This window comes from Mustelus asterias, chromosome 5, assembly GCF_964213995.1.
Source record: "Mustelus asterias chromosome 5, sMusAst1.hap1.1, whole genome shotgun sequence".
Lineage (NCBI taxonomy): Eukaryota > Metazoa > Chordata > Chondrichthyes > Carcharhiniformes > Triakidae > Mustelus > Mustelus asterias.
The window spans coordinates 111366385-111393803 of record NC_135805.1 but is presented as its reverse complement, the minus strand read 5'-3'; the positions used below and the strand labels follow the sequence as shown (position 1 = coordinate 111393803).

The 27419-nt window shown below is 45.1% G+C and overlaps 1 protein-coding gene across 2 annotated transcripts in view; it reads right to left on the bottom strand.

Annotated features, from left to right (window-relative positions):
* LOC144494157 (myelin transcription factor 1-like protein) overlaps positions 1-27419 on the bottom strand; it is a 315352-nt gene that overhangs the window by 87642 nt on the left and 200291 nt on the right. For both annotated transcript variants that reach the window (XM_078213754.1, XM_078213755.1), the window contains exon 12: positions 17619-17873. In XM_078213754.1, the coding sequence (XP_078069880.1) occupies positions 17619-17873 (255 nt within the window). The remainder of the gene's footprint in view (positions 1-17618; positions 17874-27419) is intronic.

Sequence of the window (27419 nt, the reverse complement as noted above, 5' to 3'; positions counted from 1 at the left end):
CTATTCTGCATCAGAGATTTCAAATTTCTCTCTCTCTCTCAGAAGCTGCAGGTGTGAACAGACCTCATGCCTGCGTGGTGTTTGTGTGTGTTTGTGTTTGTGTACGTGTGTGTAGGGTTGGGGGTGGGATACCCATCTTTGCTGAGGGATTGGTGGTCAGCAAGAGGGAGGCACCATTTCCATTCCTTTTGTGGGGGGGGAGCTTGTCAGTGAACGTGGAGATAACAGCGGGGCTGACTGGCATGAATCGCAGGATGCATGAATTTGCAGCCATCAAGTGGGTGAATCCCACCCGACAGATGCACGTAGCTGAAAACGGGTGAATCGCAGCCTCTGTGTTTGCTGCAGCAAAGTGTTCTCCAGCTCATGTAAATCAGTCATTGCTGCATCAGGAAGGAGAGGCCTCAAATCCTTTGCATCATCAGTGGGGCCATTTTGAGAGATGCTATATCTATGCTTTATATCTGCATGGCTGGGGTCTCCCACACACTGGTGCTGTCTTCTGCTCAATGGCAATCTGCAGACCAGTTTCACAAGAGCACATGATGAGTAAGAGAAATCTGTAGTGCAACACACTCTGAGTCAAGTGACTGGTGAACCCAGCACACTTACGAATACCCCCCATTTCAAAGCTACTCATGAGGCTGGTCACGTGTCTTTGCTATACATCCAATCAGCAGGAACTAACCTTCTTCAGCCACCATTTCTGCCCTTTCCACAACCAGAAGAAATGATGCACACAATATTTTCTCTTCTAAATCACTCTGAAATGTGTGGTTTTTCCTGCTGTGGTGTTAATAGTGGTTAATGGTGGTGATGCTTGGTGCTGTGGTGAGGTTTGCTACTGAGAAGGTCTGACTTGTTGTTCTTTGGGTTGCGGCTTTTCTGTAACAACAAGTCATTGCAAGTGGTTAGAAATGCTGCTGTTGCCATACAGTCGGTTCTTGACTTATTTCATGTGCCTGACACTGTCATAGATTTGCAACTGAATTTGCAGAGCTAAGGTGATTATAACTATACAAGCCTGGAGCACAGGTTTGCAAGTCAGCCTTGCAGTTTACAATTTCTCATCCTGTGTTAGCAGCTTCAAAGGGGTGGATGGTCAGGCCTGCTGAGTTCTTTGACCCCCTCTACACACTGCGTCTTCTGTTGAAAACAACATTTTTTCTGTGAAAAAAAGATAAGGTTACTGAATGAATGAATGAATATATTGAGCAGTTTCTGTTAAGCAACAGCAATGTTTTATGGCCTATATACCTGAATATAAAGTGCCTTGCCTACAAAATATGTAAGAGAATGTCTGAGAGCGACTGAGTGCATTTTAATTGACAGCTATTTGTGTCAATAATTATAATCAGCTACCAAGCTTTCTGTGGTTCATCATTGTAGGTTTTACTTCACTGATCCTGCTGTGTTAGTTCTCAACTATGTTCATTACTTCCCTTTGTGTTGCACTTCCAGCAGGTTACTGGATCAATTTGCTTTAAGTATACCACGGTATTAAAGAAAGCTCGTCTGACACTGGTAATTTACTTTGACTGACATCAGTTGTTAACAACATGAATAGCTGCCTCCATAAATGACAAGTTACTTTTATTCACACTCCTTCTCGTTTCTTACCTTGGTACTTTATGTGGAAAACCTTCTTCCAGATATGTTTCTGGACATCCCTGCTTCATGATCTTATGGACTTTCCATACCTGCCTCATACTCTGGGCTTTGGTGACTTACTTCTTCATGTTAGAAAGAGCCACGTTTCTTATTGTGACACTGCCAAGTTCTGGGATTTTGTAAGAGCGGGTTCACATGGGAGTTCAGGTAAACAGCATGATGACTGTATATTAATTGTCGCAAAGTCTGTTTCAAATAAGCAAAGCACTTCAAAATAATATAACTAAATTTAAAAAAACAGTTCTTTGTTGAGCACTATATTTACATTGATTATCTTCCCTATATAATTAACTGGATAGCAAAGCTATTTACCGGTGCATTCAAAACTTAACCAAAAGAGTCTCTCCATGTTCAGAAGGTTAAGGTCCTGACAGGGTCGGGTTCGCAGCCAGTTCAAATTCATATTGCAATTCCAGGATGCACGCCAAACAAAGTTCAAAGCCTGGTCGTCAAACATATTTTCTCTCAGTTGCCCACCAGCCACCCTCAATGTCTATTTACCTCTGCAAGCACTCAGACTGCTAGCTATTTCTAGCTCCCACCTTTTACACCTGCCCCTGCTCACCTGTGCCTGTTCCTGTTTTAGCGTGATGCCTTCTAGGAAAAGTAGCGCGTGTGACCCGCTGAGCAGTTCTAGCTGGGAGGAAATGAAACATACATGCAGGGGGGTAATATCCCTCCATAATTCTGCCCAATGTTGTGTTACAATATCTTTTGCATTTCCTCTCCACTTTTCACAGGTCTTGCGGAATTTAGTTTGCTCAACAGCAATTTTTGTAGATGCTTCTTGAAGTTGCCATTAATTGGGTATGTGTTTTTAATACACCCTAACCACTTGAATATCCAAAAGGTATACAAAGTAATGTTGGATATTCCTGCGACTGTCCAAAAGAAGCAACAGCTTTAACTCTCATTTCAGGTACTGGTTATGAAATGACAGTAACTAGACCATGTTTACATGTTGACAGCGTTTCAATGTTGGGTTCAACTAACAGACCAACTAAATTGCAGAAAACGACACTTTGCTTCAATTAATTGACCAGTTGGATAGCAGAAACAGGTTTAATTCTTAGCTTCAGTCAAAAGAATGATCAGACTATAGGACAGTAGGAAATAGAAGAAAATAAATTGCATTTATATAGCACCTCTCACAACCTCAGGACACCCCAGAGTGCTTTCAAGTTATTTGTGTACTTCTGTAGTATAATTATTGTTGCAGTACAGGGAAGGTGGTGACGAATTTATATGCAGCAAGCTCCCACAAACAGAAGTGTGATAATAAACAGATAATCAGCTATAGTGATATTGCATGAGGGCCAGTTGAACTCCCTGACCTGTTGAATCCCTTGTCCTTCTTCACATTGTGCAATGGGATTACTTACATCTACCTGGGAGGTCAGATGGGACCTCGGTTTTAATATCTCATCTGAAAGATGACACATTCGAGAGTGCAGCAGCCTGTGAGTGTTACACTGTAATGCCAGATAAGGCTATATGCTCAATTCTCTTGAGTAATTTGTGAATCGATCAACAGTTCCGACGCGCCACAGCGAAAAACCGCACCGACCTCCTCAGAAGACAAACACGGGACACGGTGGACAGAGTACCCTTCGTCGTCCAGTGCTTCCCCGGAGCGGAGAAGCTACGGCATCTCCTCCGGAGCCTTCAACATGTCATTGATGAAGACGAACATCTCGCCAAGGCCATCCCCACACCCCCACTTCTTGCCTTCAAACAACCACGCAACCTCAAACAGACCATTGTCCGCAGCAAACTACCCAGCCTTCAGGAGAACAGTGACCACAACACCACACAACCCTGCCACAGCAACCTCTGCAAGACGTGCCGGATCATCGACACGGATGCCATCATCTCACGTGAGAACAACATCTACCAGGTACAGGGTACCTACTCTTGCAACTCGGCCAACGTTGTCTACCTGATACGCTGCAGGAAAGGATGTCCCGAGGCATGGTACATTGGGGAAACCATGCAGACGCTACGACAATGGATGAATGAACACCGCTCGACAATCACCAGGCAAGACTGCTTTCTTCCTGTGGGGGAGCACTTCAGCAGTCATGGGCATTCAGCCTCTGATCTTCAGGTAAGCGTTCTCCAAGGCGGCCTTCACGACACACGACAGCGCAGAGTCGCTGAGCAGAAACTGATAGCCAAGTTCCGCACACATGAGGACGGCCTAAACCAGGATGTTGGATTTATGTCACATTATCAGTAACCCCCACAGCTTTCCCTCTGATCTTGCAGAATCTCACTAGCTGTTCTGTCTGGAGACAATACACATCTCTTTAACCTGTGTTTAATGTTCCCTCCACCCACATTGTCTGTACCTTTAAGACCTGGCTGGCTGGAGAGTTTCACATTCTAATTAGTATTCTGTAACTTGATTTCTGTGTCTGTGCACTGTTTGAGAGCAGATATCCACTCCATCTGACGAAGGAGCAGTGCTCCGAAAGCTTATGGTATTTGCTAACAAATAAACCTGTTGGACTTTAACCTGGTGTTGTGAGACTTCTTACTGTGCTTACCCCAGTCCAACGCCGGCATCTCCACATCATAATTTGTGAACACACAGGTTTATGACTTAGAGGTGAAGGTGCTCCCACTGAGTCAAGGTTGTTGGATTTAATAGCTCTGAAATATCTCAAATCGACGATGGCAAAGAAAGAACAGGTCATTTGCTGGAGGGAAGGGAACATTAGAACATGCACTTAAGTTTGGAGCAGAACCTGAAATGACCAGGTTTCTATTTAGTGCAGGAATCAAGTCATTTAACAAAGTGGAGAGAATTCAGCAGATACCCTGGCAATTCTATTCATATACCTTTCATTATGTCCCTAAGACATGAAAGTGATCACAAACTGTTTAAATCAAACCTTACTTTTTGCTTTGTTAAAAAATGGACTTTGCTGAATTAAAAGATGGCTACTACACATCACATGATTCACACTTGGCTACAGATTCTGGACTTTTCCAACAGCAGTTACAGGGTAAAACTCAATCCTTATCCTTGTGGAATCTCACACCTTCCATTTAATGACACATTACAATCAACAACACCAGGGACCAATACGTGATCTGTCTCCTCAAGCTGATGAGGGAGCCAGCAATTCTCTGTCCCTGCCTGCAACTGGGATTCTCCAGTCCTGCTTCAGTGAATGGAGTTTTGGCTGAACACTAAAATCTCCGTTCTTGCTTACAGCGATGATGGGGTGAATGAGATCAGAGAATCCAGCCAAAATCTTGTGGTGAACCATCGTTGGTTCCCACTGGATAGTACTGAGCCAGGGTTTGGCCAGTACTACAAGGATGTACATATGTTACTGTTGGGTTGTGCTACTTGTTGCTGTTGGGGTTAGGGTGGGGTTGTTACACCTTTGTACTGTAGTGTTGTGGTACATCCCAGTCGGGCTCCGCCTCCTGGGAGAGGTATAAAAGTCCCTGCTCTGGCCGGGACCCCTTCAGTCTGGGATAGTGTATATAATTACTGACTGCTTCATTACAGTAAATAAAAGCCTTTCATTTACCAAGCTTCTGGCCTCGTGTTTGAGAAGCGCATCAATTTTATTTACTGTTGTTAAACTCTCGTCGAAGAAAAAAAAAAGAGAGTATGGAGCAGATCCTGAAGCCGGAACGCCTTACACTAGATCCACGTGCGGTGGGCGCCTCTAACACCTTCGACCACTGGCTGAAGTGCTTCGAAGACTACCTGGCAGCCTCCGCAGCGGTCACCACAGATGATGACAGACTCCGGGTCCTCCATGCGAGGGTAAGCGACACTGTCTACCTCGCGATCCGTGCGGCCACCAATTATACTAAGGCCCTCGAGCTTCTGAAGAAGCGCTATATCAAACCATCCAATGAAATACACGCTCGTTACCTCCTAGCCACTCGACGACGGCAGTCTGGCGAAACGATGGAGGAATATGTGAACGAGCTCCTACAGCTAGCCAGGGGCTGTGACTGCAAAGCTGTGTCGGCTGAGCAGAGCATGAACGACCTCGCCCGAGATGCGTTTGTGGCGGGAGTCGGATCGTCTTACATTCGACATAAACTGTTGGAGAAGGGTAATCTTAATCTTACCCAGGCAATCGAGCTAGCGGAGATTATAGAGATGGCCTCCAAAAGCTTAGTATTATATCCAGAGGACCATGTGGAGACAACGTGGTAGGAGCAGTCACCAATCCCTCCTCGTCCCTCGGGTTCGAAATGCTGCGTAATGGCGTGCTCACACTCGGGCCAGACGAGGGCAGCAGCCCCGGGCGGCCCGTGGTGCTATTTCTGTGGGGGAGCGAAGCATACGCGGCAACGGTGTCCCGCTAAAGCTGTGTTGTGCACCGCATGCGGTAAGAAAGGGCACTATTCGAAAGTGTGCCGATCTAAACCTAGGAACGGCAGTGCGGCCTGCGATTCTTCAGAGCTCGGGTCTTCGTCGTCGAAGTCATCGAGGGGTTCGTCCACGTGCGAGGCCAGGACAACGCCATTACGGTCGACGGAGTCGGAGGTGTGTGACCACCAGGGGTCGCTGAGTCTGGCGCCATCACCCACGTGCGACTCATGGGAGCGGCCATGTTGGTCGACACTGACCGCGAACGACCAGCAGGGGTCCTCCTCATCGATTTCAGCTGCCTGCAGTGGCGCTCATGAACCAACGGTGGCGTCGATCATCCTGGACCAGGCCAAGCCTCATAGACTTGACAAATCTATGATGAATATCCAGGTAAATGACCACGTGATTTATTTTCTGTTTGACAGCGGGAGCACTGAGAGCTTTATCCACCCAGACACTGTGAAGCGGTGTGGACTCCAGATTCAACCTGCCAAACAGACAATCTCTATGGCATCGAGGTCCCGGTCTGTCACCGTGCTAGGGAGTTGCGTGGTAACTTTGAAGGTGCAAGGCACAGTTTACGAGCGTTTCAAGCTCCTAGTGTTGCCGTATCTTTGCGCGCCAATACTTCTCGGACTAAACTTCATGGTCCACTTGAGGAGTGTAATCCTACAGTACAGTGGGCCACTCCCTTCACTGGCAGTGGGAAAACAGCAGCAGCCTCCAAATTGCCCAACGCGCCCCGCCTGTAGCCTCTCGACGCGGATGATCACCACACCCTCCTTGTTCCAGAATCTTGTGCCAGGCTGCAAGCCCATCGCGACTAAAAGTAGGCGTTACAGCGCTGAGGATCGGATCTTCATTAGGTCTGAGGTTCAGCGGCTCCTCAAAGAAAGGATCATACAACCCAGCGCTAGTCCGTGGAGAGCGCAGGTCGTGGTGGTCAAGAGCGGGAACAAACCCCGGATGGTCATTGACTACAGTCAGACCATTAATCGATATACGCAGCTGGATGCGTATCCTCTCCCGCGCATATCTGATATGGTCAATCAGATTGCGCAGTACCGGGTGTTCTCCACCATAGACCTCAAGTCTGCCTACCACCAACTCCCCATTCGCCCAGAGGACCGACAATACATGGCTTTTGAGGCGGACGGTCGCTTGTATCACTTTTCCAGGGTTCCCTTTGGTGTCACCAATGGGGTCTCGGTCTTCCAGCGTGCTATGGACCGAATGGTGGACCAGAACGGGCTGCGGGCTACCTTCCCGTACCTGGATAATGTCACCATCTGTGGCCATGACCAGCAGGACCACGACACGAATCTCCTGAACTTCCTACGCACTGCATCTCGCCTGAACTTGACCTACAACAGGGAGAAGTGTGTGTTTCGTACGCGCCGCTTAGCCATCCTAGGATACGTGGTGGAAAACGGGGTCATTGGCCCTGATCCAGACCGTATGCGCCCCCTTTCTGAACTTCCCTTGCCTGCTAGTGCAAAAGCACTGAGAAGATGCTTAGGCTTCTTCTCTTATTATGCGCAGTGGGTTCCCAATTACGCGGACAAAGCCCGTCCGCTCATTAAGTCCACGACTTTTCCCCTAATGCCAGAGGCCCGATTGGCCTTCGATAAATTGAAAGCCGACATCGCGAAAGCTACGATGCACGCTGTTGACGAGTCCATCCCCTTTTAGGTGGAGAGCGATGCATCTGATTTCGCCCTGGCCGCCACACTTAACCAGGCGGGCAGGCCCGTCGCCTTTTTTTCCCGCACCCTCCAAGGCCCCGAAATTCGGCATTCAGCGGTGGAAAAGGAGGCCCAGGCCATTGTGGAGGCCGTCAGGCACTGGCGCCATTACTTGGCGGGAAAACGGTTCACCCTGATCACGGACCAGCGGTCCGTGACGTTCATGTTTAACAACACGCAGAGGGGCAAGATCAAGAATGACAAGATCTTGCGGTGGAGAATTGAACTCTCCACCTATAACTACGACATCATGTACCGTCCAGGGAAACTCAATGAGCCCTCGGATGCCCTCTCGCGTGAACATGCGCCAGTATACAGGAGGACTGTTTGCAGGCCCTCCATAATGACCTATGCCATCCTGGGGTCACTCGGCTCTACCACTTTATAAAAGCCCGCAACCTGCCTTACTCGGTGGAGGACGTCAGGTCAGTAACAAGAAGCTGTCGGGTTTGCGCGGAATGCAAACCGCACTTTTACCGACCTGACCGGGCACATTTAGTCAAGGCCACTCGTCCCTTCGAGAGACTGAGTATTGATCAACAGATCGGAATGTGTACTTCCTCAATATCATTGACGAGTACTCTCGGTTCCCTTTTGTTGTTCCCTGCTCTGATACATCCGCTGCCACGGTTATCAAGGCATTCCGTGATCTCTTTACCCTGTTCAGGTACCCCGGCTACATTCATAGCGACAGGGGCTCGTCGTTCATGAGCGATGACTTGAGGCAATTCCTGCTCTCATACGGGATTGCCTCTAGTAGGACCACGAGCTACAACCCTAGGGGTAACGGACAGGTGGAATGCGAGAATGCTACAGTCTGGAAGGCTGTCTTACTGGCGTTGAAGTCAAAAGGTCTTCCAGTCTCCCATTGGCAAGAGGTGCTCCCTGATGCGCTCCATTCTATTCGCTCCCTCCTGTGTACGGCAACCAATGCTACTCCCCACGAGAGGATGTTCTCATTCCCTCGGAAGTCTTCCTCGGGGACCTCATTACCGTCTTGGTTGACGTACTCAGGACCCGTCCTCCTGCGGCGACATGTAAGGGCCCGCAAGTCCGACCCGTTGGTCGAACAGGTCCATCTCCTCCACGCCAACCCTCAGTATGCCTATGTGGCATATCCTGACGGGCGAGAGAACACGGTCTCGATCCGAGACATGGCGCCAGCAGGGGACGTAGCAACCCCTGTCGCTCCCATACCCCCTGTTACAAACCCTTTAACTCTTGTTTCTTCCCCGGACACGGCGCGGGCAGCATCGGGACCATTGCTTAACCCTTTTACTCCCGTGTACAGCTTACCTGAGCCCAGAAGATGGTCGCCACTGCAGGGTGTGTCAGGATCCCATGGACTACCGTCACCTCAGGGTCAACCGGCCTGTGAGTCCGTGGAAGAACAGCTGGACGCCGCCTTGGGGAGAACGCCACCGCAAGTGCCTACTCCGGTGTCACCGCCGTTATTGAGGAGGTCACAACGACGGTGCGGTCCCCCTGACCGTCTGAACTTATTGACTGATGACGCTTTATTCTGTTTTTGTACCCCGCCGGCCTTTGTTCTCAAAGGAGGGGTGAATGTGGTGAACCATCGTTGGTTCCCACTGGATAGTACTGAGCCAGGGCTGGCCAGTACTACAAGGATGTACATATGTTACTGTTGGGTTGTGCTATTGTTGCTGTTGGGGTTAGGGTGGGGTTGTTACACCTTTGTATTGTAGTGTTGTGGTACATCCCAGTCGGGCTCTGCCTCCTGGGAGAGGTATAAAAGTCCCTGCTCTGGCCAGGACCCCTTCAGTCTGGGATAGTGTATATAATTACTGACTGCTTCATTACAGTAAATAAAAACCTTTCATTTACCGAGCTTCTGGCCTCGTGTTTGAGAAGCGCATCAAATCTCCAACAGGAATACACTACCAGAGGGAATGAGGCTCCAAACGGCACACTGGCATAGTGGTTAGCACTGCTGTCTCACAGCACCAGCAACCCTGGTTCAATTCCAACCTCGGGTAACTGTCTGTGTGGAGTTTGCACCTTCTCCCGTCAGCGTGGGTTTCCTCCGAGTGCCCCGGTTTCCTACCACACTCCAAAGACGTGTGGGTTAGGTTGATTGGCCATGCTCAATTGTCCCTTAGTGTCAGGGAGATTAGCAGGGGTTACAGGGATAGGGCCTGGGTGGGATTGTTGTTGGTGCAGGTTCAATGGGCCAAATGGCCTCTTTCTGCACTGTAGGGATTAGATAACTATGACGATATAACTTTGTGGGCAAGAGAGCTTGATTAGCAGTCATTAAAATTTACCATGCGATTAGAACTTACATTGTTAATTACTGGACTTCAAATTCTGCGAGCATGTTTTCATGGATAACTATTGTACAAATGCAGCAACTTCATGAAACACATAGGGAGATTAAACTCAAAACACCATTTTCACTACATTATTGTGATAGTGTAAATCAACTGATAACTTGTAACAATTTTCAATTCACAGGATATCTCTTATTGGCTACAAATGGCTGGCCATCTTGTGCATTAATATCAGGGCGTGTTGCTCACATGCAATGAATTTCTCAGCAAACAGAGTTGCCATTTGAGTACCTGATGCCATGACGGGAGTTTGATAGTGGAGGGAGCTGAGAGAGGACTTACCCTGGCCGAGTGGATTATTCATCTGTTTCCTGCACTGAGTGATGCTTCTGGTATGGTTGCCAGTCAGATGTGAGGTTGGTGTACTTTCTGGGGTTTTCCCTTGGGTAGGGGACATATCTCTGTGCCAAGACTCCAGTAATCAAGGTCTTGAGGCATGTTGTTTGATTTGGGGGTGCAGACTTCTCGAGGCTGCCAGCATTTGCCTCTGGCTTCCGGACATCCTGCACAGTCTCATGAAGACTTGTGGGCTGAATAGTGTGATGTGAGTGTGCTGGACTCGCGTTTCTACACGGTTCCCAGACCTTCAAACCCAGTAGCTGACGGCGGCTGGACGAATCCGCTCCCGACCCACCAGGTGATTTGGAGAGATGCTCACTCGTACACAATTATAGGGCTGCAAGCGTAGAATTGGGTGCGACTTCATGCCATTTTAGCCGGCAAGAACCGTGCCACCAGAACCACCCACCACCCCGCAATCAGAAAAAAGTAATGGAGAATTCCACCCTTACCATTTTATTAGCTAGGCAAACAAATGCAGCGAACAATAGACTCCCTCTAATAATGTGTAGAATTCAGAGGCCACAGTGTGTCACTGTGTCACAGCTGATTCCACTGTTCCATAGGTGTTTGTTTTCTGTTACTGAAGGAGCCAAAAGCAATTAGTCAAACTGAACAATTGTAAGCAACATCGATGCCAAGAATAGGCTGCAACGCGAAACTCTATACATTAGCATAATCTGTGCTGAGCACTCCCTATTGAAATTATCATTCATAATTTACATGCTCTTCTGACATGAACTGTTAGCATTTTTGTCCATGTGAAAGAAAGGGGAACGAACAGGAATGATGGCAGTTACAGAACCATTCTTTGATACAACTCTGCCATTCTTCATATGGAGCCGAGGGAAATTCCCAGGTTACAAAATTACTCAGGCTAATTCGGAAAACTAAACACGAGCAGGAAGGAACCTTTAATATGCCTTGGCACAAAACAAGGGTCTTCAGTTTTTTTAATGCTTGCTGTGTTGCTGCTTCGTAGAAAGTGTAACATTTGCGGCAAAACGGAAATTTTTGAAAGTATTCAAACAGATAGAGATCTCCACACCCCCTACCAGATCTATCCAAAGGCTCTGCCCAAGTACAGCTGGCATTGCAGCATCTGTCACATGTACTTATCTTTATCTGCTTTCCTCTGACCCATGCTAGTGATGAACAAAAATCCTGTACCAGTGGTGGAAAGCAGCAGATCACATCAACATTTCTGTTTTCATTTTAATTCTTTTGGCTGCCTGCTAATCTGATGAGCTCTCATTTACATAAACATGCACTCTATCAGAAACAGACACATCCAAGCGGACAACGGTATGTGCTGTTGAATTTACCATAGTCACTTTAAAATGGTGAAACTTGCTTACTGAAAACACTGGTGATTAAATTGCATAGACCCTGAAAGCAGGTACAGGGATCATGATGTGCTATTAACCTGCGCCCACTGATTACAATGCAGGCAACAAGCATACTGTCTGCTCATTTGAATGATCTCTGCGCCAAGTCAGGATTTGCTTAATGGGAGGTGTGTTGTGGTTGCAGCTGGTGCTGGGAGTCATGGATGAAGAGAATCAGATCTGACAAAGAGTGAAGGATGACACAACAGGGGAGAGAGAACCAGCTCCCAGGTTTTCAGATGCAGCACTGGAGGGTCTTGATGAAGGAGGTGGAAAGGAGGAGAGGCGCCCGATATTTATTGGGAGCCAAGAGGTCCTCCGAACACACACTCAGAAAGCTATGGGAATAGACTCTGTGGCGATTGATGCCAGGAGCCAAAGCCCAAAGACCTGAATGTAATGCTGCAGGATGTTCAATGACCTCAAACGGTCAAGGTTAATAAATGTATGTCCAAATGCCGTATCCTACCAACTGCACCGTTAGCCTCGGACACTGTCAATTCAACACACCCCTATCATTTACTTTTTAAAAATTCATTCGTGGGACATGGGTGTCGCTGACTGGCCAGCATTTATTGCCCATCCCTAGTTGCCCTTGGAGGGGAGTTGAGAATCAACTGGCTCTGGAGTCACATGTAGGCCATGTGAGGTAAGGACAGCAGATTTCCTTCCCCAAAGGACATTAGTGAACCAGATGGATTTTTCCAACAATTGACAATGGTTTCATGGTCATCAACAGATTCTTAATTCCAGAATTTAAACAAATTCAAATTCCACCAGCAGGATTCAAACCCAAGTCCCCAGAACATTAGCTGAGTTTCTGGTCTAATAGTCTAGCAATAATACCACTAGGCCATCACCTCCCCTTAACAATGATCTTGATAATTCTGGCCTCATAACTAACATCTACATGCTTCACCTCACCTTCACCACACACTTAGAACTGATGCAAGCCCCAACACCCACTCTTCCAACTATAACATCGCAACAGCCAAACAAATTGCACAACACTCATGGACACATTTTCTTCTCTTGTAAGACATGGTAGCACAACAGGGGACAGCAGAAACTAACGGAGAATGACAGATGTGCCTGCATCTCCGAACCCCATGATGGAGATGGTGCTGGGCATTAATGGAACAGTCACTTCTGAGGCCACTGTCAGTGATGCAGCTGAAACCATTGAAAATGACTGGATCCTCATACCTAACCTGCCTTCTCACACCCCACTTACCATGAATCCACAACCTTGTCTGATCTACCAGCTGGAGACTGTATGAGAAAGTTCCTCCCCAATCGTTCCCCTCCCCTCACTCCTGCACCATAACAATATATTTGCGCATTTTTCTTTTCAGATACTGAAGGAGTCCAATCTGGCCAGGCAGTGGCTGAAAACCAAGAGGAAAGTGATAATGAAGACACAATACCGCATTTCACACTTGCAGTTACCAGCTCAGATACTGACACAATGCTTATCTCGGAGGATAGCAGAGGTGCACGTGGCGAGGCAATAGGCACAAGTGGGCTGAAGAAAGGCAGGAGACAAGGGTAGTACATATGCCAGCTCACTGGAGGGTGAGGTCTCACATGGGCCCTGCTGCACAGGACTCAAGTGAGCTCTTCAGTCATACAGCCTACCAAAGAACACTGATGCTTATGCACAACAAAATCCCTGGTGCCTTGGGAAGCTTGTCAGAAATCCTGAGACCAATGTTAAAGTGCATGGAGGGTTCCAGACCCAACTTGGTGCAGGAATTTGTGTGGAGCTTGGAGCCTAATCTTTCAAAAATGGAAGTGATGGCAACTCCATTCACAAATTTGTGGATCCAACCATGTTACAATGTCTCATCGTTGCACAAGCAGAAGCCACCCAGCATGTCAGTGCTGTGGTGGAAGCTCAGACTGCTATCATCATGGATGTGGCATACAGTGTGCAAAGAGTTTGCAGGGTGTCACAACAGTGCAATAGAATGTCTTCCAACAAAATACTAAGATCGCTGTGCTGCCGATCCAGGGGAAATGGCAGTGGCTCCACGGAGCAGGAACCAATTGTCCCCTCTCAAGAGTACAGCATTATTCCACCCATGCCTTCCTTCTCTTTCTTGTCCATCAGCCAGCCCAGACTCCTATTGCCCAGGCTGAGATGGTGCAGTCTGAAACTGGGCATTCTAGGCCTACAGCTGTTTGAGGTTGTCCTCAAAAGACTACCTGTAGGCTCCTCCACTGAAGTTAAGCAGCCTTCTATATCCATGGGGTAGCATTGCATTGGAGGACGAGGACAAAGATACATAGGAGACAGATAGCAAATTAATTCAAAAGTGTAATTAATTGATGTTTGTTGCAACATGGAACAATTTCACGTAAAAATTTGGTTCAGAATATTTATTTTGAGATGGTTTGTATTTTACCTTGTGGCCAAGTAGAACTGTGTGGTCATTTACAGAGGGAAAGTAAGGTGTGAAAATGTTGGGGAATTAGAGTTGAGGTATTTCACTCAGATAAGTTCTTCAAGGGCAGAAGGCGGATTACTGAGGTTTCCACCTCCATTCTACGTTCTCTTTTTTACTCTTCTTCCTCCTCATCCTCCTGCTTGTCAGCTGCTCACCATATAGCTGGTGGCAAGGGCTACTCCCTTATGACGGCATGCAGCAGAGTAACACAAATCTTAACATTTCCTGAGAACTGCAGAGTTCCTCCAGAGTTGTCCAAACAGAGGAAATGCTGTTCCAGCATGTGTGCACAGTCTGCTCTATCACACTGCATATAGCAGAATTGCTCTCATTGGGCAGAATATTCCCAGTCCCATAGGGTGAGCGTAAAGATATATGTGGTTCGGGACAGCATTCCAACATGTTGCTCCCCCCCCCCACCCCCCACCCGCAGAGCAATCTTGCCAGAGGGCATTCTTTGAAGTCAGTGGCTACATTTCCAGTAGTGCTGAGTAGCCAGTTTGAAGAATTAAGTGTTAAACTATGGGCAGATTGTGGATGCCGCCCTGAACATGAACCCTCGCTGATGCCAAGACTCAGCAAGTGTCTGGAGGTGGTTTGCCAGTGATGGCCTAGGTGCCTGTGAGGCCTCTTTAATGTAGTGCAGGTGCAAGTATCAGTAGGCCACAACTGTGGCCGCCAGTCAGCCTGGGGAGAGGTTTCCCCTCCATCCGTTAGCCTGGCAGCTGTGACCACATTTCAATTTAAAAAAGTAAACATGGCTTCAAAGGGAGCCCCAAGATGGAGGCTCCCGAGTGGTCAGCATCCTGTAGCTGTAGTGCCTGCTTCTGCCAGTGGGGCTATTGTCGTTCAAAGCCTGCAGGCTCTCAGATTGGTGCTGCAGCCTCAGCCTAGGATCTACTGACCCTAGTTAGACATCAGAGGAAGAGGCGGTCAGTTAGAAAGCCACCTTCCAGCAGATCGCGCTGGTGAACTTGTTGCTGGCAAGTGTGGGGTTGGGACTCAGAAATGTTACCACCCTGTAATTATTGTTACATGGTATAAGGTTCCACCCATTGTATGCATTCTTCTCTGTGAGCTGCACACTAGAGACATCAGCCATATGATCAGAAGATTGCTCTTGTCACCCAGCATCTGCCCTTTGGTTTGTTGTCATAATTCAATTCGGATGGCACAGTGAACAGCCTCAGAATGAAGGAATCAAAAGTGCTGGCAGGATACTGGGCAATGAGCAGTACCATAAATTGTTTATGGTCATACAGAGCTGGATATTCAGCGAGTGAAATCCCTTTCGATTCTAGTTCATTCCAGAGTCAAGATGCAGCACTTGCAAGGTAATGTGGAAGCAGGCAATGGGAGTCTGCAATCCTAGCAAAGCTCTACCTACATTTAGCTAGCTGCCATCAAGTAGAGAACCTTAGTGGTTTCCCTTCTGCAATAATGGAAAGAAAATGGGGGGTTCTTGCAAATATCTCTAGTTCCAACTTGGAATTAGCCTGATACACAGTCACCTTCACAGCCACTTACAATGCCATCCTTCCCCTTCTCTGAAGATGCATTTCTGGCTGCAGCAAGTGGCAGAGTTTAGTGAGCATGTCCTTCCTGAGGCACAGATATCATGCACATGAACACACGGGATGGACGTTGCCCCTTCCTCCTTTTCATCCTCGTCCTCCTTCTAGCATCTGTTCTTTCTCAAAGACATGCATTTATAACATGACTAGTGAGCAAATGGTTCGTGCAGAAGCCATGAAGTTGGCAAAAGGTCCTTCAGCACCTGTCAAATGACACACTGTAGACTTTTCCAACTTAAAACTATAGAAAGCACTATATACTTGTACAATCATATTAACAGCCAGAAGACATCAACCAGTTAATAAATAGCAAGACGTTGACAATCCTTTAGAGTTGATTGGCGCTTTGAACTCCAAAATGACACTGTTGGCATATCAGTGTTGCATATAAACTCCTCACACATCTAGCAGATATTCAGTGCATATGCAATAACACCTCCACGAACGAGCTGCCTGACACGATTCACCCACAAATGTGCACAGATGTCACACAGAGCATCCAAAAACTGGATGCAAATGAGCTTAATTTTTCATCCAATCCCTCTGGTAAGAAATAAAGTGAAAACCCACAAATGCTGGAAACCCAAATAAGTGGGAGAACATTATCAAGTCATTGGCAACTGAGAAATTAAAAATGTAGGTAAATAATTTCTGTGTATATTTTATCCCAAAATTGAAGCGCCACATCCAAAACATGGTGTTTTTTGTCTAAGGTCCCCTCTCATAGAATCCCTACAGCACAGAAAGAGGCCATTCGGCCCATCGAGTCTGCACTGACCACAATCCCACCCAGGCCCTACCCCCATATCCCTACATATTTACCCACTAATCCACACATCTCAGGATACTAAGGGCAATTTTAGCATGGCCAATCAACCTAACCCGCACATCTTTGGACTGTGGGAGGAAACCGGAGCACCCGGAGGAAACCCACGCAGACACGAGGAGAATGTGCAAACTCCACACAGACAGTGACCCAAGCCGGGAATCAAACCCAGGTCCCTGGAGCTGTGAAGCAGCAGTGCTAACCACTGTGCCACCATGCCTCTCTTTATTTTTGTGGTACAAATTAGATTATAGCTGCCGAAAGGCAACTTAAAAATGCCTGGGCAGAAAAACAACAGTAGTTGTACAATTGGAGGCAAATATAAATATACAGGCTTAAGCACAAATGCCAATATTGGGCCATCCTTCCCAATTATGCATCTTTAACTACAAAAAGAAAATTGACATGCAAGGGAGGAATGTCTCATTCTGTCAGGATGTCAGTCAAGCTTCAAGAGGGAATCTAACTATCAGTGTTCCCTTCATAGAAATCACGCTATGACAAATGGTTATGATTAACTTGAGCATCTGTTTGATTTCTTCCCCTTTTTTTTGATTTTCATTGTTCAAAACCAGTCCCAATGACAATTGTCAACGCAGTAGATTGGCAAATTTACTGATTCAGACTGTAACGGGAGTGAATTATAATCAGCTGATATTATGATTAACAGAGAGTGCTTCACCTATGTGGACATGTTCATTTGTACAGTAGGGCTAATCTGAGATGCATCTCCACTGATGCTCCCTAATGAACATTTGAAAATGAAAATACCGAGGAAATAAAAAGGGATGTCTGAAAAGCATCCAAATTCTTTGTAAATTATGGAAAAACTCTTAATGCTCCTCTTTCACACCATGCACAATCAATAAAACTCAGCATTTTTTTTTCTTCTGTTGCTTTATTTTACATCCTCCTTTCACAAATACCTCTTTGGGGTCCTCCTCGTCCATCGTCCTAGGTTTCATTTTGGTGTAGTCTACTGGAAAGTCCCAGCAATCATTCTCGTTCATTGTATAGCACTTGTTGACCATCATGTTCTGTCGCTGTGGGGACATTGGTTCTAATGGAGTCAGCAGGCCAGTGCTGCTGCTGCTGCCACAACTGCCATCTCTGTGCCTCTGCTTGTTCATGCTCAGATCTAGGGTTCCATTCTCATCCACCTCGATCTCGGGATTCTGTATAATAAAGATCATCCCTTTTAACTGACTTTGTACTGCATACTAGTTACACTGCAATCTCTCTCACTGTAGTCTGCTCTTAGATGAATGAATCTGTTCTGAGAGTAATGATAACTTTATGCACTAATTTAAACCTTTTAACAATTTGGAGTGTTGTGAATAATGGCAGATACTTTGCAGAGTTATCGATAACAACTCTCTAGATAAGTATGAGGGATTTGAAACCCTGAAATACAATTAGGTGCACTGGCCATGCTAAATTCTCCCTCAGTGTACCCAAAGAGGTGCCAGAGTGTAGCGACGAGGGGATTTTCACAGTAACTTCATTGTAGTGTTAATGTAAGCCTACTTGTGACACTAATAAATAAACTTTAAATGCACCTTACTAAGAATCATGAAAACCTCCACATTCTGTTTGAAAACCATATTGTCTTCATTACTTCTTTCAAATATCAATATTTCTTTAGCTGACAATGAATGAGTTAAAAAACAAGAAAAATCCCTGCACAACATTACATTCTCACCTTTTGAACTTATAATCAGTTAACATATTTTCTAAATCTGATTTTTAGAAACAAGAAAATAATCATGCTCTGAATTTTGTTTTTCTCTTGGGACAGAAATCCATGTACCAAAAAATCTGCTTATGAAAATATTGAAGTGATTAGTGAGGAATGAATTTAACTTGGCTGTTTATAATCTAGTCATTCTAGGTATCCACAAAGACTATAATCCGACATTTAAAATGGCTTGTAGCTACAGAAGAGACAACATGTGACAGTTAGCTATGCAATTTTCAATGAACAATGAACCTTTTCCATCTGTACGGCACCCTCTCCTCAGAGCCTCTGAAAGATGTAACTCATTATGTTACGTTTATGCTGAACCATGGACAAAATGACAAACAGGGATCAACAAATTAGCTGTGGTCTGTGACTTGGTTTTACTAACCTCAAGCAATTTAGGCCCATCAATGTCATTCAGGACTGGGCAACTCAACCTTAATTCCTTCCCCCTGGTGACATAGACTCCTGGGATAATACAGGCCCCAGCCGATGCACCAACACTCCCATGCATTATGATTGGCTAACAATCTTCCTACAAGGACCAAGATGCCATTGGCATATTCCCCAAAGGGATGTTGCTGAGGCCAGATTCTGACTGCTCTCCCCTGTATATTTTTGTCACATGAATTGCATTTGCCAATAAAACCTATCTATTCCCACTTGTTCTCTGACAGACACGTTGTTGCTCGCTCAGTCTGCTGACTACTTCGACAGCCATAAATACCAGAGGTCCCAGTCAGCAGTAGTAAATCAACACTTGACTACTGAATACATTGGACCGCCCCTTCCTTATCCTTCCTCAAAGGGAAGCAAGTTAATGCTTCAGCATTGTCCCTGAATGAACAATCTGACGTAGTATACTTGGCATAACACAAAAAACTCTATCTGTTCATTAAAAGTCAAATTACATTTCCTCGAAGAACTGTGAAACCTGGAAAACATTTCATTAGTTCTCCTAATTTGATATGAAGCAACTGCTCTCGAGATGGCAAAGTTCATTCAGCACCTGGCAAAGTACATTTCAAATGGAGGAAAAAGAAAACTGCTGGTGAGATGAAGGAATTAAATCAGGCAGGGGTCAAGACTGCTCATTTTAGATTATATAACAGTTGTGGTAGAGATAATTAAGATATCAAAGGGGACAAGGTCAAAGCTGGCAAAGTGAGGAAGATTGTAGAAGAGAAATGAGGAGGGCCTTGGATTCCAATATTGAAACTGAGTGGAAATGAAGAAGAGGCATGCAAATAAAATAATAAATTTTAATCAGGAAGTAAAATAAAAATAGCCAATTTAGACAGGGCCCGACAATAAAGACTTTAGATCAGGAAAGTATGTGTTTAATGATAAACTTCCAGAAGCTGTTAGCTGTACACATATTAAATTCAATGCAATTTACTTGGTTCCTCTTCCTGATGACTGATTGGAGGAAATTAAAACAATCTTCCCCTCTGAATTTCTCCCCTGACCCTTCCTCCCTGCAAGTGTCTTGTTTCAATATCTTCATGGGAACCAGTAGCTCTCCAATAATTTGACTTAATTATCTTTATGCATTAAGTGTGTATTGGGAAGCAATTTGATGAATCAGCCAATTTAGCCAAATAAACTTCTCCACACGTGTGCCTTCCAAAATTAACTGGAAAACGAGGCCAGTTTTTTTTCACATCTCTGGTTCAGAGTTAGTAAGCCCAGCTATAGTTATTGCATTGGATAATTTTTCAACTTTCTGTCTGGGTGTAGTACTGGCATTGCAGATTAGCTGCTTATTAAAAATAATACCTGATTTCACAGAATCACAGAATACTACAGTGCAGATGAGACCCTTCGGCCCATCGAGTCTGCACCAATGCATGAAATGCCCTGATCTGCCCACCTAATCCCACTTGCCAGCACTTGGCCCACAGCCTTGAATGTTATGGTGTGCCAAGTACTCATCCAGGTACTTTTTAAAGGATGTGAGGCACCACGCCTCCACCACCCTCCCAGGCAGTGCATTCCAGACCATCACCACCCTCTGAGTAAAAAGGTTTTTCCTCAAATCCCCCTGAAACCTCCCACCCCTCACTTTTAACTTGTGTCCCCATGCTTCCATTGGTTTCTGTAACACCCGGTTGATCTACAACTTCAGTTTGCTACCTGGTTGGAGAGTATTTGGAATTTTGTAACTTATCTATGGGTTGAAAAGGAGTGATTTATTTTCCGTGTGAACAGCAGGAGTAATGTATGCCTCACAATCTTTGGTCGCACCACAGCATGAGATGTGACCGAAATTAAAAGAATGTACAATTGAAAATAACTGATGTTCACTTCAGGTGTGGGTGATTTGCTAAAAAATATTTGTTACTTACAGTAGTTCTTTGTAAAAGAAGCTATTATATTGGGCAGGTCTCTCTGAACATTACTAGGAATGCCAATCTGAAATTATTTACGAAGAGCTAGTATGCTACATCACCAAATTGTGCATTCAGATATTATATCAATAGCTTTCCCTGGATTAGCTTTAATTAACCAGTACTAAAACAAAACGCAGATTCATTATATTTTTTTAAATGGAAAGCTCTTTATCCAACTGTCTTAGAAGAAACTTCTGCAAAGTTTGAGTTGTGTGCTCTTCTATTTTCAACTTTTATTTTCAAAAGTAAAATCAATATCCTCTAAACTCATTTTAAGTCCATCCCTGCTTCCACTTTCTCGCCCTTTCTTTTCAGTGACCAATCACTTACATTTCAACCCACTCCCACCGATCATTGATCTTCTGAACCTAAGCAGTTCACACTCCTTCAAGTAAATGTGTCTTGTGCCTTTCTGGATATAACTCATTCATTCTCAAGCTGCCATCAGAAAAACAAAATCTGTCAATTTATCTTAATCATGGTCTTCATGCTGTCACTCCATTCAAAGTCCACAGATATAAAGAAATACGATTAATGCAAACATCCTACTGCTTTGTTTTGTTAGTTTGTGAAATGTTTACATTTAAATATAGAACGAATGCCATTATCAGGGGTAGTGACTTGAAAGGAATTACTGAAACTAGCAATGCAAGAGCCTTGAATTAATATCGACAACTCATGGCTGATGGACACTTAAGTTGAGGTGCAGATTATAATTGGCAACAACAGCAAACCAACACTTAACTCATTTGTAGGACATTACTGAGTCAGCCATTTCATTGATGGTGTTAACCCAATTAAAGTTAATACCAGGCTATAAATACTTCATAAAGTATGTGAATGACCTACAGAATATTAACCCCATACGTATTTCAAGGGTGAGCAGCATTTGCATCGTCTCAATGAGTTTGCAGCATAGGACACACCTGTGATACACCTAGAAGATTAGGTAGAAAATGGTCTGCAGCAGCAGGATTTAAAGCAGTGGAGGCCACACCTTCTGTTTGGAAAATTATCTCTAAGCAATCCAACAGGACACACAGCACCCTGCTGGCATCACAGGAATTCTGACCCAACAAGGGAAGAATGGGAGTAGGACTCTCTTTAAGACAGAGCCTATAGTACTTCAAGTAAGATGTCCAATAAGAAAGGCAGGAGGTGGAAACAGCATAATGCAATAAATTTAATCAAGTTGCAGCCCAGTTCCCCGATCTGTACAATTTGTACGCACATCTCAGTACTGGGAGCAATGGATTGCAGAATTACCCCTTTAATGACCTTACTTGTTAATCCAAGGTGAAAGAACACACTGCACCATTCTCTTAGTTCAGTGTGGTATGCACCACTATTCCATCTAAATTAACCTCCCCGTACCCCATATATTCTTGAATTACTGTCAAAGCTCGCAGTGAATCCCAAGGAAACATCAGAGTACAAGCAAAAAGTGAGAGGAAGTAGCTGCAAGTGACAGAGGAGCAGGAACCCAGGGTCTTGAGAGTCAGTTCATGCTGTGTCACTCTTTGGCTGAGGAGCACTCATCAAAAGAAAGATAGTTTCTGGGTGGCAGGGGTGGTGGGGGCTTGTGACAAACAATAGCTGCAAATGGCAGTTGTGTAGCAGAATCCATTAGCTGTGAACAGATAATCCTGCGTGATATGTGTACCAAGAATTTTATTACACAAAAAGCAGACCAATTGGCCAAAAGGTGGATGATTGACATTGATGCTTCACATGTGCCTCCTCCCACTGTAATTCATCTCATCCTATCAGCACATTCCTCGATTCTATTCTCCTTCATGCACATATCTCGCTTTCCCTTAAATGCATCTGAAGTTTGTCACTTCAACCACTCCATGCAACAGCAGTTCCACATTCTCACCACTATCTGATTAAATAAGCCGCTCCTGCCTTACCTATTTGAATCCTTTGTGAAGATATATATTTATGGTTCCTCGTTTTGAACTCATCCAACCAATGGAAACATCTTTTCTACTTCCAATCTAACAAGTGTTTGGAGCACTAAAATCTACCAGGAGTGTTCAGATTTTTGTTATAAAGATTTGGAGTTGCTATGGGATTGAGGGTGATTTAGTGGTTTGGATCAGGAATTGGCTAGCTGTAAGAAAACAAAGGGTGGTGGTTGATGGGAAATATTCATCCTGGAGTTCAGTTACTAGTGGGGTACCGCAAGGATCTGTTTTGGGGCCACTGCTGTTTGTCATTTTTATTAATGACTTGGATGAGGGCGTGGAAGGATGGATTAGTAAATTTGCGGATGACACTAAAGTCGGTGGAGTTGTAGACAATGCGGAGGGAAGTGGCAGGTTACAGAGGGGCATAGATAAGCTGCAGAGCTGGGCTGAGAGGTGGCAAATGGAGTTTAATGCGGAAAAGTGTGAGGTGATTCACTTTGGAAGGAGTGACAGGAATACAGAGTACTGGGCTAATGGTAAGATACTTGGTAGTGTGGATGAACAGAGGGATCTGGGTGTCCATGTGCATAGATCCCTGAAAGTTGGCACCCAGGTTGATAGGGTTGTTAAGAAGGCGTACGGTGTGTTAGCTTTTATTGGCAGAGGGATTGAGTTTCGGAGCCAGGAGGTCATGCTGCAACTGTACAAAACTCTGGTGCGGCCGCATTTGGAGTATTGCGTACAGTTCTGGTCGCCGTATTATAGGAAAGATGTGGAAGTGTTGGAAAGGGTGCAGAGGAGATTTACCAGGATGTTACCTGGTATGGTGGGAAAATCGTATGAGGAAAGGCTGAGGGGCTTGAGGTTGTTTTCGTTAGAGAGAAGAAGGTTAAGAGGTGACTTAATAGAGGCATACAAGATGATCAGAGGATTAGATAGGGTGGACAGTGAGAGCCTTTTTCCTCAGATGGTGATAGCTAGCACGAGGGGACATAGCTTTAAATTGAGGGGTGAGAGATATAGGACAGATGTTAGAGGTAGGTTCTTTACTCAGAGAGTAGTTAGGGCGTGGAATGCCCTGCCTGCAGCAGTGGTGGACTCATCAACGTTGAGAGCGTTCAAGTGGTTATTGGATAAACATATGGATGATATTGGAATAGTGTAGATTAGAGGGGCTTTAGATTGGTACCACTGGTCGGCGCAACATCGAGGGCAGAAGGGCCTGTACTGCGCTGTAATGTTCTATGTTCTATGTTCTATCTCATTTAGTTTAGAGAAGTTTGCAATTCAGCTAAAAAGAAACTTTACTTCACTGATAGATACTATCGGTGCCACCAGTTCTCTGCCATGGTACTGAGAGACCATATTTAGGTGTTGACCTTCAGGACTACAACACATTAATCCTATCTCCACCCCAACTCCCTCTGATGGTGCTCATGGGACAGAAAGTGCACAGGGCTAGGTTGCCTGAGCAGTTGTGCAAGTGTTCTATATATTTGTTCAGGGGATGTGGGCATGGTTGGCGAGGTCAACATTTATTGTCCATCTCTGCCCTCCATTTTAGAGGGTCACATTGCTGTGGGTCTGGAGTCATATGTAAGCTAGACCAGGTAAGGACAGCAGATTTCCTTCCCTACAGGACATTAGTGAACCAAATGGGCTTTTACAACAATCGACAATGTTTTCATGATCAACATTGGACTTTTAATTCCAGATTTCTTTACTGAATTCACCATCTGCCATGGTGGGATTTGAACCTGAGTCTCTGGATTACTAGTCAGTGGCAATACCACAATGCTGCTGCCTCCCCAAGCATGTTTAAATGCTTATTTATTATTGTCACAAGGAGGCTTACATTAACACTGTAATGAAGGTACTGTGAAAATCCCCGAGTCCCCAAACTCTGGTGCCTGTTCAAATACACTGAGGGAGAATTTAGCACGGCCAATGCACCTGACTAGCACATCTTTTGGACTATGGGAGGAAACCGGAGCACCCAAAGGAAACCCATGCAGACACGAGGAGAATGTGCAGACTCTGCACAGACAGTGACACAAGCCGGGAATTGACCCTGGGTCCCTGGCGCTGTGAGGTAGCAGTACTAATCACTGTGCCACCATGCCACCCATGTTGTTGATCCATCTCAGGCTACCTTGAACCCAAGAGGTTCTTTCACACACACATTAGCCAACCTTGCCACATACTCCAAAGACTCAGGCAGAAAATGGATAATGCACTTGACTAGATATGAGAGCACACACCATTTGCATTATCATCAAGGGGATGCTTGATGGAAGCAAACACACAGCATGTTATGACACTAAAAAAACTGGTTGTATTGAAGCTGAACATTGAGAGAAAGTGCAAAGAAAGCTCACCAGGATGTTGCCTGGTCTCAAGTGTGTTGACTATGATGAGAGGTTGAATAAACTAGGATTGTTTTCACTGGAAAGATAAAGGCTGAGGGGAAACCTGATAGAGGTCTACAAAATTATGAGAGGAATAGACAGAATAGTCAGAGGCATTTTCCTAAGGTGGATATGTCAAATACAAGAAGGCACAGGTTCAAGGTGAGAGGGCGAAAGTTTAAGGGAGATGTGCGGGGTAAGTTTTTCACACAGAGAGTGGTGGGTGCCTGGAACACACTGTCAGAGGAGGTGGTGGAAGCAGGCACATTAGCAACATTTAAGAGGCATCTGGATGGTTACATGAATAGGGAGGGAATAGAGGGATACAGACTAAGTAAGGGCAGAAAGTTTTTTTTTAGTTTAGTTCGGCATCATGATTGGCACAGGCTTGGAGGGCCGAAGGGTCTGTTCCTGTGCTGTACTTTTCTTTAACATTTATAAAGTGTGTTCTTGAAATAAATTTCATGTATGTTTCATCAAGTAGTGAGAATATTTTTGAGGGCTTGAGGTGTTATTGAAACATACAACATTCTTACAGGGCTCAACAAGATGGAAGAAGGGAAGACGCTTCACCTGGCTGGGGTCCAGAACCAGGGAACAGTCTCACAATAATAGGTAAGATGAGGGGAAATTTCTTCACTCATAGGGTGGTGAGTCTTTGGAATTCTCCTGACCACACGGCTGTGGCATCTCAATCGCTGAGTCACAGATTTAAAGTGTTTTGCAAAAGAAGTAAATTGGATGTGAGAAAAGGCTTTTTCACACGATGAATGGTTGAGGTCTAGAATGCACTGCCTGGAAGTGTGGTGGAGGTAGATTCAATAGAGGCATTCGAGAGAGCATGAGATGATTACTTGAACATGCAGGGACATGGGCAAAAAGACAGGCGAAAGAGGAAAAGGAAGGGGAATGGCACGAATTCATGATGCTGGTTTGGAGACCCAGTACACACACGATGGGCCAACTGGCCTCCTTCTGCACCATAACTATTCGGTAATTCTAGGATGACCTGGTTGAATGGCAAAGCAGGCTCAAGGGTGCGAATTGCCAATTCCTCATATCCCTACTTTTCTAAATACTCGTAGAAGACATGGGAAACTGTGATTAAGACAGTTAATGCAGAAGGAACGTTTCAAAATGTCCACTGCATGAATAGTTATTAAAGAGAGCTTGCCAAACATCTCTTTCAACTAGCATTAGGCTCCCTTTCACAAGCTTTCAAGCTGCCTCTACTCTTCTTGTTCCTCCCTTTGCTGCACCCAAGGTCATCTTCCTCAGTCATATCCATGATGATACCTCTTGGCAGAGCATATTATACGATTTACAACACACCACAAGCCTGAAATATCTCCTAATCCTGATTTTGTTGATTTTAATATAATCCAATAACTGCACCACATTATACTTGTATTTGACTACTGTCCTAGAATACTGTACACAGTGGTTGTTCCAGAGGATAACTTGATTACACAGCAACCACCTTCAGTTATTTTATTTAAGTCGTTTAATTAACAGTAGGATCATGGCTGCCTTAAATGAATATTACTGATAGTTATTAACAAGCTGAAATGTATTTATCCTTGTAATAATGTAAAGTGGAATCCATTCAGATTCATGCAGATAATGGCACATGCAATGGAACATCCAAGATATTATGGGTGCAATCTATAACTATGTGGATCCTTTTGAGCATTGTCAAGCTGTTGCCAGTTGTTCATTAGAGAAGGAGATGTAATTATGAATAAACTGCTGCTCATTAAGCTGAGCATTATGGACTGTGCAGTGACTAATGTAGGTGAATGGTTTCAAGAGGGAGATAGACATATTTCTAATTTTAAAAAGGGAAAGAGGGATATGGGGAACAGTGGTGAGGTGGATTTGAGATCAGGGAGAGATCAGCCATGATCTGATTGTTTAGCGGAGCAGGCTTGAAGGGCTGAATTTGCCTATTTCTGCTACTAATTCCTATGTTCCAATGTGATGCCATCAGTGGCACCTTGAATGACGTAGAGGCAAAAGAGAACAATTAGGATATTCGCAGCCATTCTGGAACTGTGCCTGTGCACAAGATTGGTTTAAGATCATTTTGCAGAGCTTCAGAGTGTCCCTTGTGAACCGAAGCTTGTGCCTCTGACTGTTGTGGGCATTTACATCTGGTGCTGTAAATGTAGATCGAGTAGACGAGTGAGTTGATGTAGCGCACATTTCGTGCAGTTTGTGTCCCCTCCAATGATTCTTGCCTTCTTCTTCCAAGAGACAAAAGTCA